At 41.9% G+C, this 17,209-nt stretch overlaps 1 protein-coding gene across 1 annotated transcript in view; it reads left to right on the forward strand.

The window, feature by feature from the left end:
• LOC126199573 (acetylcholinesterase-like) overlaps positions 1-17,209 on the forward strand; it is a 108,081-nt gene that overhangs the window by 85,651 nt on the left and 5,221 nt on the right. The window contains exons 8-9 of the mRNA XM_049936496.1: positions 1,585-1,717; positions 13,483-13,603. Of these exons, the coding sequence (XP_049792453.1) occupies positions 1,585-1,717; positions 13,483-13,603 (254 nt within the window). The remainder of the gene's footprint in view (positions 1-1,584; positions 1,718-13,482; positions 13,604-17,209) is intronic.

The raw sequence follows: 17,209 nt of genomic DNA on the forward strand, positions 1-17,209 counted from the left end.
TACACCAGATGAAAACCCGGTGAGAATCACTGTTCAGACCATACGTGGACTCGTCGGTGAACATAACCTGGGACCACTGTTCCAGTGACCATGTACTGTGTTCTTGACACCAGGCTTTACGGGCACTCCTGTGACCTGGGGTCAGTGGAATACACCTTGCAGCGAATAAACCTTGTCTGTTCAGTCGTCTGTAGACTGTGTGTCTGGAGACAATTGTTCCAGTGGCTGCGGTAAGGTCCCGAGCAAGGCTACCTGCAGTACTCCGTGGCCGTCTGCGGACACTGATTGTGAGATATCGGTCTTCTTGTGGTGTTGTACACTGTGGTCGTCCCGTACTATTCTACCCCTCATAATGTCATCAGTATGTGTTCTTTGAGCCATTTTCAACACACAGTCACCATTAGCACGTCTGAAAACGACTGCACACTTACTCGCTGCACCGTACTCTGGCATGCACCAACACACCTCTGTGTATGTGGACTGCTGCCAGCGGCACCTTGCGACGACCGCATGTTAAATGTACCCTATGGTCACACCTCAAGGTGATTCAAACCCGCAAACCACCCACCAGAGTGTTGTTTCACCATGTATCAGCATTATCCTTAATTTATGAGCATAAGTGTAGTTTGGGTGTAGCGAGCGAGTGAATATGAAAATCTCTCACGTGGTTTATCAAGGCCACATATAACATAGCGGGTTGCATAAAATGACATTGGTAGGGGGAGCTAAATCACCCTGAGCGTGACTGCACGTAACGTTTTCCATGCATTCTCCAAATCCAATCCCTTCCATCGGATTGTTACACGGTATAGCGGGATTCATCACTCCAGATCACTTGTTTCCAGTCGTCCACTGTATAGTGGTGTCGCTCTTATACCGTCTCAAGAATCTCTTAGAACTGACTGCAGAAAACATGTGGCTTATAACGAGCTGCTCGATCACTGTACGTCATTCGTTTTAGTTCCCTACACAACTCACGGTGCTAGGTGAACTGCTAATAGCACTTTTGAACTCGCGATTGATTCCTTCCGGTAATTTTATGCGATTTTGTAACGCGACCTTCCGCAATACTCCACGATCCCTGTCCGTCAGTACAGTAGGTCTGGCAGGTCTTGGTTTAGCTGTGGTCGTTACTTCGCGTTTCCACTTCACAGTCACATCACCAGCAGTCGCCTTGGGCAGCTTTGGAAGCGTTAGAGTGTCTCTGATGGATTTGTTACTCACGTGACATCTCCTGACCAGTCACGTTCGAAGTCACTGAGCTCTTCTGAATGACCCACACTGTTGTTAGTGCTTCTCTACTGACAGCACAGTATGCTGGCAAGTCCGTCTCTCGTCTCATCTGCTGATCAATTCTGCATTCCATAGACGTGTCCGGATACTTCTGATCAGACAGTGTACATTGCATGTCGTAGTCCACATCAAGAACATAATATTCATTGTAAAACTCTGGTACTCTTTTGAAACGTAATGTATATTGTGAAGCTAAAAGGTTACTCATCTTTTTACATTAAGTGTAAACTGACTCCTTATTTCCAGGTAATCGTACACGTCATTTTTTGACATAGATGTTTATGTTGACAGATGCTGACAGACTTCGGCTTCGTGGAGCCATCAGACACCGCAGTGAGGATCATGGCTAACCAGTCTGACGCCGCTCCCATCTTCTACCACCTGTTTGACTATCGCGGACCTTCCATAGGGAACTCCACCTACGGTATGAAGTCACACTTATCAGCAGACTACAGGCAATAGCTTTGCGTGCGATTCTTCCATTAGACTCCTTTTCTTTCTAGTGGAGCTTACATTTATCTCTTCAAATCATAATGTTGTAAATTCAGAGCAGAAATAATGTTAATGTTACGTATTTTCATTTTCGTACTCGAGACGGGTGTGACAGATTTAAAATGTCGCATTAATGAGGGAGACGTTTGAGCAGCACGTAAAAAAATTCAGATATATGTGGGCACTACCTGAAACTCCAGTGAATCAAGAAAGTAACTACGTTATCAGAATCTTTCCCTGCGTCTTTTATTCTGATAATAGCTACAGCCATAGTTCTCAATTATAACGCACAGGTTCCCACAGTCAAAAATTAAGATGACTGTACTCTTCCAGCTGTGTACGAGCTAAAGAAAGAAATCGGTGTACAATTAAGTGAAACACAAACACTTTATTAATTAAGGAAGAACGTATCTTTCAGGGATTGCCCCAGCTGTGGCAGTTTGTAGTAGTGTGTGGTTGTTTGATACTTGGTGGCCGAAGTGTTTCAAGGATGAAACACGCAAACAGCAACCGTGCTGAAAGGTAACAGTGGTCTGAAAAGTTCACTCCAATGCTGCTCGGAATGAGTTATCATTGAAGACAGTACTATAACGTACAGCAGTACAGTGAATACTGCTAAGATCTGTATGCTTGGTGCACAACAAGATCCGTTCCACTCATCAGCCTGACAGTACTCTGAACTAGCTCTACGATGGTAACAAACTAATACCGCTCGAGGCACACTTCAGTGTATGCTACACTAACGCAGCGCGACGACTACCGCTACATTAGACTGCTGGTCTGCAGCGGCCGTCTTCATAGCGAGGACTTATAACTGGGCTCCGAGGCTGTGGCCCGAGGCTCGCTCGGATTGACCCTGCCATTGATGCTGTGCTGGCTTTCAGCTTGTTTGCGACTGTCGACCTTTTGCTTGAGTTTCGATAGTCGACTTCACCGCACACCTACCTCGGAACCCTCCGCACCGCCGTCGTATACAAAAGTTAAGAACGCTGGCGCGGAGAAGGACGGAACACCGACGCAGTTGCGGGGGTAGGAACCGACGCTGAAGCCGGCGATATGCTCCTACCAGCACCCCGGAATTCACCCTCCACGTGGCCGCAAACTCCAACTGGAAAAACGGCCACAGGGAGCACGTCGAAGTCCGCAGAGGAAGACATTGGCGCTGAAACAGATTGGAGTCGGATACGGCGACGGGAAACTCCCAAGCGCCTGGCCAACTGACTGGACTCAACTTCCCCACTGGCTGCGGCGCGGGTTGCCAGGCCAGCTGCGACGCTGAAGGCACTTTCACATCGATCTCCGTAGGGGTTTCCGACAGGGGAAATGACCACGCTGCAGGTGGAGGCAACTGAGACGGTGAAGGTGGCTACTGCAGACTGTGGCGACGAATTGGGACTGCGAACACAAGTCGGTGTGGAGCAACTGGGAAAAACTTCAGTTACTACGCAGCAAACTGTGACACTTGCGGAACACTCGAAAGTGAACTGCTTGCTGAAGCTGAAACTTGCATGTGTGTAGCAGACTGTGAACCTGCTGGGGCAGACACATGATGCAACAATGTACGATGACGGTGTCCATGGAGACGCTCCACAAGCCATTTGCCGTCTCTTGTCAAGGAGCGATACACAGAAAAGAATTCCTTGAGGGTTTCGTTCCTTGAGTCTGCAGAGCGTAACATGTCCATCAGTGATTTGAAGGTCCGAACAAACCGTTCTACCTCATTATTTGACTGTGAGTGGAAGGGGCGTAAGAATATGCGGAATACCATTGTCACTACTAAACCGTTGGAATTGTTGAAAGGTAAATTATGGAACGCAATCTGAATCTGTCGCTTCAGGCAACCCTTCAATGCAGAATATTGAAGTAAGTGCCGACAGTGTACTTGCTGCTGTGCTGGAGTTCATTGGCACAAGCGGGAATTTGCTGAAAACATCCACTGCTAACAACCATCTGGCGTTCCGGAATGGATCAACCTTGTCTGCCTTGGTCCTGAGGGTCGCGGCCTGATGCTTTGAATAAGCTGTACACTGAGAAGTCATCTGTTCGATATGATTGTTCATACCTGGTCGTGTACAACTGCGTCTTGCCAACTGTTTAGTACGGACAATGCCCCAATGACCTCGATGTAAATTTCAAAACTACCAACTGGAGGAACTGTGGGACTCTAACACGGGCATCACCATTTCCCGTACGGATAAGTGGCATTCGCATCTGCACTGAAATTCCTGGACGAAGCGTATAGAAGTCGCGTACCATGGGATGACTGATCTCTGTAATAGTGCCAGGCCACACCCTCCATGAACACATTCCAAAATGACCCTCAGAGCCGGCTCAGATGCAATTTCACTTGCTACTCGAGGAAAGTTCAAAGGAAAGTCCTCCAAAACGTTCCGATCTTGGGAATCCACTTAAATACAGGAGCATTCAGAGGAGTCAGACATCTCATTGGAAGCACTGGTAGCTGCAGTAGAAGATCAGCATGTGAATGCTTAGCAGTGGGCCAATACATCAGTTCATATTGATAATATGAAAACAGAAAGGCCCGTCACTCCACCTTCGGGGCTTTCTGAGGACGGACTAGCTTTGATTGATTAAATTGGGCCGTCCATGATAAAACAGGAACGTCCCCAAGAGAAATATTGGTGAAATTTGGTAACCCCCCTCCCTTCCCCCCCACCCCCTCCAACCGCCATAGATGACGAGGACGGCCGTCTCTTTTCACTGACTATAATCGCATTGCGCCTTGTACAGAGTTTCGGACGTCTGTGGATCCTATTCTGTTTGACAACACAGCGCCGGTATGACAAGGTGAGACACCCACACCAAGGACAACTGGTTTCTTAGTGTCGAGATGGATCAGACAACCATCTCTCAATAGGACATCCTTCAGTGCTGAAAACTGGTCTGACAGTCTTTAGATCACGCAAAAGAATCCCGTTTTCGATGCAAGGGATTCAAAGGAGCAGTGATCTTTGCTGTGTGACGAATAAAAAGAATGTAATAACATGATTTGCCTATCATTGCTTACAGTTCTTTGACAGTCTTGGGTGCAGGCAAACCGCCCCATAGCACTCAAGGGAGACTGTAACGGATGAATGGGTTGTGCATTAACGACATGTACAATTGTATTCCATTTCAGTATTGAAAAAGGAACAATTTGACCTGTTGCACTTTACACCTACTTCTGATAACACTTTGAACAACGAATCTAAATTCTGCAAGTGTTCAGCTGGTGTCCGGCCAGAAGTTACTGTATCATCCAACAAATAAGCACAGTGAGCTACTTCTGACGTAAGCTGCTCTAAAAGCCTCCCAGAGATCGTGTGCACTGAGACCCTGCCAAAATGCAATCTTTGAAACTGGAATAGACCCTGATATATTCAGCATTCATTGTTTTATAGGTGTTACTACTTTGGAGTTTTATTTCTAAAAGACAGCTGTTTAGCTGCAACGCTTCGTGGATGTCTCGTCCAATGGCGCTTGCAAACATCCGTCTTGCAAGACAATTTTTGGGAAAAATGTGACCGTGTTCCACTCTGTTCATGAGATCGTCTGTGTGGGGCAACGGGAACGAATTACTGACGGTTTGTGAACTCACAGTAGCCTTAAAATCTGCACGTAGCCTTAACCCATCCGACGGCTTCGTAAAGACCAAGAGGGCGTCCACCGGCTAGCTGACACAGGTTTTATCACATCGCAGTCTCGCCATCGCTGTAACTCTTTAGAAACCTTGTCCTGAAGAGCATAAGGGACACGCCGTGGGCTGCGCGTTGTCGTTCAGAGAGATATGAGCCTCAAAGTCTGATTCCTTGCCTAAACCTCCAAAAACTGACTGTGTTCAGGGCACAATGCATCAATGCTAGCTTGAGGCACAGCCGCATTCACTTGAAGGACATTGCCTTGTATAGACAAACCAAATAAATCACATATCCCCAAACCGAAAATGGAGAACATATTACACTGGAACGTCCTGTTTTTGTAGTATTGCGAAGAGTGATAGGCAGACTACACACTCCCAATACAGGGATACCCTCATCATCAAGAGGTGACATTGTGTCAAGAGGCTGTTGTAGCCGAGGACTACGTAATCATTCATACGATGCGTGGTTAAGCACTGTACCAGTACCTAACTGTAATTTCACATCGCGATTAGTCACACGCACATGAACAAATAACTTACTTACCTGTCGTTTGACACCTTGAAATCGATTCTATATTCCGATATAATTGTCGTAAAGGAGTGTGACTATAGTCAGTTAAATCTTTATTAGACACTATAATAGCGAAACCAGAAAAACCAGTAGATAAAATTTTTCTTTAAAAAAAGGTGTTATATTGCCGGTTTCAACGAACGACGTCGTCATTTTCAAATGTATAACATCAGTTGTATATACATTATACAGGGTGTTACAAAAAGGTACGGCCAAACTTTCAGGAAACATTCCTCACACACAAATAAAGAAAAGATGTTATGTGGACATGTGTCCGGAAACGCTTAATTTCTATGTTAGAGCTCATTTTAGTTTCGTCAGTATGTACTGTACTTCATCGATTCACCGCCAGTTGGCCCAATTGAAGGAAGGTAATGTTGACTTCGGTGCTTATGTTGACACGCGACTCATTGCTCTACAGTACTAGCATCAAGCACATCAGTGCGTAGCATCAACAGGTTAGTGTTCATCATGAACGTGGTTTTGCAGTCAGTGCAATGTTTACAAATGCGGAGTTGGCAGATGCCCATTTGATGTAATGATTAGCACGGGGCAATAACCGTGGCGCGGTACGTTTGTATCGAGACAGATTTCCAGAACGAAGAATGGTTCATTCAGCAATGTGTCAATCCTCATTTCAGTGCAAATGTTCTCTTTACGGATGAGGCTTCATTCCAACGTGATCAAATTGTAAATTTTCACAATCAACATGTGTGGGCTGACGAGAATCCGCACGCAATTGTGCAAACACGTCATCAACACAGATTATCTGTGAACGTTTGGGCAGGTATTGTTGGTGATGTCTTGATTGGGCCCCATGTTCTTCCACCTACGCTCAATGCAGCACGTTATCATGATTTCATACGGGATACTCTACCTGTGCTGCTAGAGCATGTGCCTTTACAAGTACGACACAACATGTGGTTCATGCACGATGGAGCTCCTGCACATTTCAGTCGAAGTGTTCGTACGCTTCTCAAGAACAGATTCGGTGACCGATGGATTGGTAGAGGCGGACCAATTCCATGGCCTCCACGCTCTCCTGACCTCAACCCTCTTGACTTTCATTTATGGGGGCATTTGAAAGCTCTTGTCTACGCAACCCCGGTACCAAATGTAGAGACTCTTCGTGCTCGTATTGTGGACGGCTGTGATACAATACGCCATTCTCCAGAGCTGCATCAGCGCATCAGGGATTCCATGCGACGGAGGGTGGATGCCTGTATCCTCGCTAACGGAGGACATTTTGAACATTTCCTGTAACAAAGTGTTTGAAGTCACGCTGGTACATTCTGTTGGTGTGTGTTTCCATTCCATGATTAATGTGATTTGAAGAGAAGTAATAAAATGAGCTATAACATGGAAAGTAAGCGTTTCCGGACCCATGTCCACATAACACATTTTCTTTCTTTATGTGTGAGGAATGTTTCCTGAAAGTTTGGCCGTACCTTTTTGTAACACCCTGTATATTCTCTAACTGACGTTTTACATTTGTAAATGATGACGTAGTTCGTTGAAACCGGTAATGTAACAACCCTTTTTTTTTTAAAAAAGAAAAGTTTTATGTACTGTGACCATGGCTTCACTATTGAAGTGTCAAATAACCATTTAACCTTGAGATCGTCTGCACTGACAAACGGGTTGACCCGCTGAGGGTCACTGTGCATAGGCGTGGCAATAACATCATTCACTTTCGAGGACACAGAGTTTAAATTCGACCTTGAAAATTACCTTGCGTGGGGTTTTGAAGACACAAGCTTTGAATAAACCCTTGCTTGCCGCACAAAGAACACTTTGCTTCCAGATATAGATATTGTTGCGATCATGCGCTGGGAAACACCATAGGCAAGACTTCCTTGCGTTGTTCGAAATATATTCGCCGACTGCGGATTTCTTGGCATCATCTTCATTAGGTATAGATATACTACGTATATATTAGGTATAGATATACTACCCGCACAGGGCCTCGAAATCGGATTTCCCGCTTATCATGAGCGATCACCTTCATGTATTCTGGCGTTGCTGCTTTGTTACAGGTAATCGAATCATCTGCGAACAGTGTTAAAGAGCATCCGACGCTTCCTTCTAGATCATTTATATACATGGTAAACAATAACAGTCCCGTCACACTTCTAAGGATACTGCGGAACTTATTTTTACACCTACCGATTTTGTTCCCTTAATAGCGGTGTGTTGAGTTCTGACTGCAAGGAAGTCTCAAATGTAGTCTCAAATCTGGTCCAATACTTGATAAACTCGTACATTTTTTCACTAAACGGCAGTGCGGGACGGTGTCAAATGCCTTCCTGAAGCCAAGGAACACGGTATCAACCCGAGCACCTCTCGCGTCCATCGGCCGTCGTAATTTAATATATATATTGTTATGGTTATTATTATTTTTTGATTGTTGCCGACTTACGTGGTGGGCCTTAATAAAAATGATATTCGATTTAATTTTGATTTTACGATTAAATGCTTTCCTGAAGTTCTCCTTTTTAACAATATTAATTTCAAATTATTCGTTACGTTAATGAATGTTAGACTCCCTGAATCTTAAAACATGAGCATATAAGTTGTACAATGTAATAAACTTTTCATATTAATTTCCTCGGCTAGTCAGTTCACCTTAAAGCATAAGATCTTTAGTTATTAATTACAATTGCGGCCCACACACGCGCGAGAGTATTTTTCTTACCTCCGTTAACCATTGTATTGTAGTCAGAGGCTCTGGGTCTCGGCTATGGTACTGAAAATAAGAATCTTAAAGCTAAGTATTTTCCGCAACGTCGGGCGTCTGTGGAGAAAAATTAATACTATGTTAATAGCGGGCGAGTTTTCCGCTTCCGCTAATTTTTCATAAGTTAATATCGCCACGTAATGGCGTCGTTGGCTGCATCGGCTGCTGCGATTGTTGAACTGTAAATTACTTGAATGCAGGTTAATTCAAGGAAGGCGGACATGAAATCGGGAAAACAAGTTACAAATTAAAAGTGCACAATAATATTAAATCAGTATACAGGGTGATTCAAAAAGAATACCACAACTTTAGGAATTTAAAACTCTGCAATGACAAAAGGCAGAGCTAAGCACTATCTGTCGGCGAATTAAGGGAGCTATAAAGTTTCATTTAGTTGTACATTTGTTCGCTTGAGGCGCTGTTGACTAGGCGTCAGCGTCAGTTGATGCTAAGATGGCGACCGCTCAACAGAAAGCTTTTTGTGTTATTGAGTACGGCAGAAGTGAATCGACGACAGTTGTTCAGCGTGCATTTCGAACGAAGTATGGTGTTAAACCTCCTGATAGGTGGTGTATTAAACGTTGGTATAAACCTGAACGTCAACTACCCGAGGCGATAGATCGGCCGCCAGGCAGCCCGTGACAGAGCACTTCATCACTGGCCTCCAAGAAGCCCTGATCTTACCCCCTGCGATTTTTTCTTATAGGGGTATGTTAAGGATATGGTGTTTCGGCCACCTCTCCCAGCCACCATTGATGATTTGAAACGAGAAATAACAGCAGCTATCCAAACTGTTACGCCTGATATGCTACAGAGAGTGTGGAACGAGTTGGAGTATCGGGTTGATATTGCTCGAGTGTCTGGAGGGGGCCATATTGAACATCTCTGAACTTGTTTTTGAGTGAGAAAAACCTTTTTAAATACTCTTTGTAATGATGTATAACAGAAGGTTATATTATGTTTCTTTCATTAAATACACATTTTTAAAGTTGTGGTATTCTTTTTGAATCACCCTGTATTATATGCTTAACTCATACAAATATGCTTACATTTGCCAGCACTCGCAAGATGTCCCTCTAAACACATTAAAGACAAAAGAAGAAGAGAAGATGACTAAAAAATTAACAAAAGAGCGTATCTTGTCGTCTCTTTAGATCATTTTGTCATAAATTATTTCTTTGCATTTGAAACTTGGACAGAGAGATTATTATTTTACTGCTACACGATAAAAACATATTATTCAATTTATAAATACTGTTTTTCAAGTTCTTTCGTAATATAGCACTGGGGACGCTATACACCGTTGTCTACAGCTCTATGGATCTCATGGAGGAGTTTCACAAGCTCTCTATTCGCAGAATTTATGATGACTTTTATAGAGGAGATTTTCGTTCTCCAAAAACTTCAAAATATTTATGCATAAAACATGTTTCATAAATCTGCAACAGATGGAGGTCTACGATTTAGATCTATAATTGTGTGCATCTGTCGTACGGGAATGACATACGCTTTTTGCCAGTCGCTTATACCCTTCGTTGCTCCAGCGATATACTGCTGCTAGAAAGGGAGCAACTTGTTTCTTATAATCTTTGTAGACTCTCATAGGTATCTCATCTGGTCCTTTCCACTAATAAGCGACTGTAGTTGCTTTTCTGATCTGCTATCGGTAATCTCAAAATCTACCATTTTGACGTTTGTACGAAGATCGAAAGAAAGGACTGCATTACGATCTTCCGCGGCATAGCAATTTCAGAAGATCGAATCCAGTATTTCGGACTTCTCTCTGTTATCTTCTGTTTCAGTGTCAGTATAGTCTCTGAGTGAGATGAATAGATGATTTACAACCGCTTACGGATTTCACGTAAGATCAGAACCTCCTAGAGATCTTATTCAGATCAGTAAACAAAATTTTACTTTCACAGTCATTGAGATGTTCTCTCATTGCTCTCCGTACACTCATTTTCACATCATTCAGCTTTTGTTTGTCAGCTGTGTTTTGACTTTTCTTCAATCTGAGACGAAGTTCTCTTTGTTTACCGAGCAGTTTCCTAGCACGGTGGGTCATTCCGATCCCATAAGACCTTGTTCGGAACATACTTGTTTAAGACATATTGAACGACGCTTATGAATTTCTTCCATTTGCTCTCCACATCTTCGTCCTTATCAATAAATATCTGATTCTGACTACTCAAATACTTTGCAATTTTTTCTTGTCACTCTTGCTAAGCAAAGAAATATTCATACCTATCTTAACATCCTGTAAAACCCGTAGTCATAGCCTCTCTTAAAACCTGATGCTCACTGATCCCTTTCTGTACGTAAACTCATACGTTCTGACCTGTCGGTTGCTAGGAGGTCAAAGGCGTTACTTTCATAAATTGGTTCTCTATCTGTTCAAAGCGATTTTCAGAGAAGACATCCAGAATAATGTTACACGAAAACCTGTCTATGGCACAAATTTTGATAGCTTGAATCTTCCAATCTGTAGCTGGCAAGCTGAAGTCACTCCCATTACAACAGCATGATCAGGAAAATCATTAACGATATTCTGCGAGTTCTCTCTGAAGAGCTATACCACTATCTCTGAAGAGCTATACCTCTACAGCTCCTGGCCCAAGTGGTCTATGAAAACATACGATTACCATATTTTACCAGATTCTGACGCTTAACTTTACCTAGGTTGAGTTACTTTCGGGATCCGTGGTAACCTCGCTAGCCATTTTCCAGTTCTTTAATGCAATAAATACGCCACAACCATTGGCAAGTAACCTATACTCACGATAATTGTTCCAACCTGGACTTAGGATTTCGCCGCTAATAACTTCCGGTGTCAACCACCTTTCTGTTCCCATTACTATCTGGGCATTATAACCTCCAATAATACTTTTCCTTCGTTGCTCCTGCAGTTTAATAATATTATGTTAACCTTTTCTACACCCGATCTATGAGGACGTGGGGGGTTTCTCTAATTTTTACCCATGTTCACGCCACACGTACTCCGATACACTAGTATCAGCTTCCTCCACTCGATAGCGGAGTTCGAGAAATTCGCATCCCATACAGTTGCAGAGTCGTATGAGCTCTGATTTAAGCCTTCCACTCTGCTCCAAACTAGAGGACCGCGATCGGCCCTGGGCACGATGCTACAAACAGACGGCTTAGCTTGCGCCACGCCTGCGATGCTAATTACCTTCACCAATTCAGCCTTCTGGCGAAAGGAGCCAAGGATGGTCTTCAAAACCCAAGCGGCAGACCTCATACGTGCCGAAATGTGTCCCTAAACTAAGAAATATATCAAGATGTGTGGCGTCAGTGTTCTCGAACTGATTGTAGAACTTCATTAATGTCTTGGAGGTGAGTCGTACACTGTTACATCTGTGCCCTAATAACAGCACCAGCTGCCTAAAATAGGTTTCGTCTGACAAGAACCAGCTAAACCGATAAAACTGATAACAGGATAAATAAATTAAAGAAAGTATGCAGTAACTTGGTCTGAACAAATAAATAAATGTAGTTGGCACAATGGCTAAGTTAAGTCTGAATTCTATATTCATCTTGCGGCTGAATCTCATATTTTGTCTTTTAGTATACAGTATAGTCACGGAAATACGTTTATGCCTAGAGAAAACACGAGGTATTCTTCATTAACACCCAAATATATTTCGTTGAAGTTAGCACAATGGCCAAGTTAAGTCTGAATTCTATATTCATCTTGCGGCTGAATCTCATATTTTGTCTTTTAGTATACAGTATAGACATGGAAATACGTTTATGCCTAGAGAAAACACGAGGTATTCTTCATTAACACCCAAATATATTTCGTTGAAGTTAGCACAATGGCCAAGTTAAGTCTGAATTCTATATTCATCTTGCTGCTGGATCTCATATTTTGTCTTTTAATATACAGAATAGTCATGGAAATACGTTTATGCCTAGAGAAAACACGAGGTATTCTTCATTAACACCCAAATATATTTCGCTGAAGTTTCACCAATGCAGTGGGTTCACTTGTTTTCCGTCAAACAAAATGTAAAAAAAAAGTGTGATAATATATAAAGTTTTGATTATTAGATTATGATATTTACATTTATAATTTTACTATCGAAAAATATATATCTTACATCACATACTGATTTTATGTGGCTGTATGACATTTGAAATATCAGTTGTAGTGCAAACTGCCGTTCGGCCACTCCGGTTTAGATTTTTCGCCCTCTCATCAGTCACTCCAGATAAATGCTGAAGTACTTTACAAGACAACCCCCGATTTCCTATCAGAGCTTTGTCCATCTCAGTTAATATTCCGTCCAATTACCTCATTTTCTGTGCGTCGCCAGTCTCTAATTCTCTTTTTTCGTTCCTAAAATCATATCATACGAAAGGCCACATTTACGAATGTAGTTAGCTGAACATGTGCAAAGCCCCCCTAAATGGATCAGTATGGGAAGAAAGAAAACGAAACATTGGCCATAGTTACGATATTAAACAAAGACCATAATACATGATACAGTTACAATATATGTGTTGATATTAACTATAGTTTGATTTTAGTTTAGCAGTCTCTGATGAGTGTTAAATGTAATTTTCCCTTCCTTGAGTAAGTTTAATGGTCACTGATATTCACTGAAAGCTCGTCGTTTCATACAACAAATACAACGATAAAATGGAATTTGATACATTGTGTTTTAGAGTTCTCAAGCTTAATGCGTGTATGAGAATGTGCTTGCTAAGTTTCTTCTTTTCTCACAGGAACGCCTCATGGATCACAACGGTCAGTGCTCTTTTCAGGAATAGTCACGAACCCTGACGAAGAATTCATCCAGCTAAGGACAAACATGGTTAGATTGTGGGCCAACTTCGTGAAGTACGGGTAAGCATAGCATGTGCCAAGAACCTCGTTTCTTACAACATAACTGATTTTTTCGTTGTTGTTAATGTAGTCTTCAGTCAAAAGACTGGTTTGATACAGCTCAGCTCTCCAGGTCAGTATATCCTATACAAACCCCTTCATCTTTGCGTAACTACTGCATCTTACATCTGTTTTACTGTGCTTACTTAGTCACACCTTGGTCTCCTTTTATTATTCTAACCTTTCATTACTAAACAGACATTGTATCCCGTCAACAGCCCCTTTAGTGAGGTTTCCTCATCATTTTTTTCTCTCAAAGTCGATTCAGTATATCTTTAATAGTAATCCGATGTACCTATTTGATCTTTAGCTTTCTTCCGTAGCACCACATTTCAAAAGCTACTATTCTGTTCTTCTTTGAACAGCTCATGGTCCACATTTCACTTCCATACAAAGCTACACTCTGGGCAAATGACTTCAGAAAAGACTTCCAACTGTTAACAAATTTCTCTATTTAGGAAAATTTTTTGGATCTTGCCAGTCTGTATTTTATAATCTTTCTGCTGAAGCCATTTTTCTGTCGAAATATCAACACTCATAGACTACTTTTAGTGCCTCAATTCCTAATCTACTTCCCTCAGCATCGTCAGATTTCAGTGAGTGCGTTCTACGAGTATTATCCTTGCTCCACTTGTAACCCATTTTCATGAAATTTTCCATTCCCTTCAATTGATGTTCCAAATCCTTTAGGGTCTTTGACAGTTTGAGTAACAGTGGGAGAGGGTACAATCGTGTCTCACTCCTTTCTCAAGTACTGCTTCTCTTTTATGTCCATCGTCTCTTACAAGTGAATTCTGGTTTTTATATAAATCGAAGATTACATTTCGCCCTCTGTATTTTAATGTTGCTACCTTCATAATCAGAATTTATGTACTGTTTTGCCTCCTAAAGTAAATTAAAAGTAATTAATATTGACTCAGAAAATGCAAAGTAAATCAAAATATTTTCCCTACTTATCAGCGTGCTGGTTAAGCGAGGAACGTATCTGACAACTCAGTCGTTCTTAGGGAAACTCGTAGAATTAGTCTCTTTTGCTGGTCTGATAGAGCCAAGTTACATTTCTGTGTAATTGTGGTTCCGATATTTTTACTAAGGTGGGGAGGTAACGTCGATCAGTTAACATGGGGTTGGGATCGGGGATGGAGGTAGTCGATGAGGTTAATAGGTTTTACAGCCTTAGGCTACTCTACTTTACAGTTTTGCATAATTTGGAATAATTATTAAATTCACAGTACTGTTCTTTTGTTGCTCCGTTACCCAAATAGGACAAATCAATAAAGATACGACATTTAAGAAGTCAGATACTACTTGCACATGGAAAATGAAAGATTATGCAAGATATGCTTTTTCTAATTGAAGTATTCTTTTCATTTGCTTTTCTCGTGTCTGCAGCACCTTTTATTGTATTGTTAAGGAACTGCTTCTTCGATTATGTCTGTATAATATCCGTTTTCAAACATGAGAAAGACAACTGTTTAAAGATACAGTAACAGTTTTAAGTAAAGGTAATACGAATTGACTGAATGCGCTGAATTAAACAAATCTGCTCGAAATATCTTGGAAATAGTGTGAGGAAGTTTAAATGAAAACAGTACAAATATGAAATAGAAATTTAAATGTATGGGTACACACTACATTTCGTTAGCTAAGATGACTGAGAGGAATGTGTGCAATCACCATAAGTCTATACACAGGTAAAAATTGCAGGGAAAGAAATCGGTTGAGCCCTTCCAAAGGAACCATCCCGTCATTTACCTTATGCCAGAGCAATTCAGCTGGGGTGATCAGGAACACGGAACAGTCGGAGGTGTAGGGTAGCATCTGGGTAGAGTCGGGTTTGGGCTGAGTGTTTTGCAGGAGTGGCCTTATTATAAAATACATATTTATTAAACACAAACATATTCTCCAACAATTCACAAAAATTTAAAATTAGCCAGAATAAACTCAAGTATCTTGCCAGCTACAGTCCTTGAGAAACTCGGCACCAACCAACTGTAAAAAAATTAAAATTTCTTCCAATACAGTAGTAAGCGAATCTGATATTAAATACCTTCCCAACAACAGCAAAATTCAAGGACAGTAACAAAACAATGTACATCTCACAATACTCGGCCTCTTGGTGCATAAAACATAGTAAAGCAGAAAATAACGATAATCACTTAATGCGAAAATAATTACAAGCACAAAGTCACACTAGCAGCCCTCCAACTTTACATCAGTGTGTACTCATAATAAAATCCACTTCTCCCTCCACACTCACTACTGCTAGTCCTAATTGCTTTTGTTGTTGTTTTGACATAATACACAGCTGTATAAGACCTTTACTTGAATATTTGTTTTAATGTACAGGGCTATTACAAATGATTGAAGCGATTTCATAAATTCACTGTAGCTCCATTCATTGACATATGGTCACGACACACTGCAGATACGTAGAAAAACTCATAAAGTTTTGTTCGGCTGAAGCCGCACTTCAGGTTTCTGCTGCCAGAGCGCTCGAGAGTGCAGTGAGACAAAATGGCGACAGGAGCCGAGAAAGCGTATGTCGTGCTTGAAATGCACTCACATCAGTCAGTCATAACAGTGCAACGACACTTCAGGACGAAGTTCAACAAAGATCCACCAACTGCTAACTCCATTCGGCGATGGTATGCGCAGTTTAAAGCTTCTGGATGCCTCTGTAAGGGTAAATCAACGGGTCGGCCTGCAGTGAGCGAAGAAACGGTTGAACGCGTGCGGGCAAGTTTCACGCGTAGCCCGCGGAAGTCGACGAATAAAGCAAGCAGGGAGCTAAACGTACCACAGCCGACGGTTTGGAAAATCTTACGGAAAAGGCTAAAGCAGAAGCCTTACCGTTTACAATTGCTACAAGCCCTGACACCCGATGACAATGTCAAACGCTTTGAATTTTCGGCGCGGTTGCAACAGCTCATGGAAGAGGATGCGTTCAGTGCGAAACTTGTTTTCAGTGATGAAGCAACATTTTTTCTTAATGGTGAAGTGTTTAAACCTCCTCTACCAAGAAACGTGCCAGAACTGCGAGCTCGCATCAACGATGCTTTCGAACTCATTGATGGGGACATGCTGCGCCGAGTGTGGGAAGAACTTGATTATCGGCTTGATGTCTGCCGAATCACTAAAGGGGCACATATCGAACATTTGTGAATGCCTAAAAAAACTTTTTGAGTTTTTGTATGTGTGTGCAAAGCATTGTGAAAATATCTCAAATAATAAAGTTGTTGTAGAGCTGTGAAATCGCTTCAATCATTTGTAATAACCCTGTAAATGGTGAAAAAGAAGATTTATAACCAAAAAGACACACAGCAAGAAAACATTTTCTAAATCTTACAGTGCTAGATGTTAAAAAATGTGTCGAGTAGGATGCGCCATAAAACAAAATACACGTTATAAAATAAGAAAAGGTTTTTTGTGGTTCACGAATAAATTAATCTGTTTATATATCAGAAATACAATATAGTAAAAGAACAGTTCGTTGGAAAACCTTTCAACTTTGTTGTTGGTTGAAACTGACACAATATATTATGTTTGTGAACTGAAGTTTTCTAC

This window comes from Schistocerca nitens, chromosome 8 (genome assembly GCF_023898315.1).
Source record: "Schistocerca nitens isolate TAMUIC-IGC-003100 chromosome 8, iqSchNite1.1, whole genome shotgun sequence".
NCBI lineage: Eukaryota > Metazoa > Arthropoda > Insecta > Orthoptera > Acrididae > Schistocerca > Schistocerca nitens.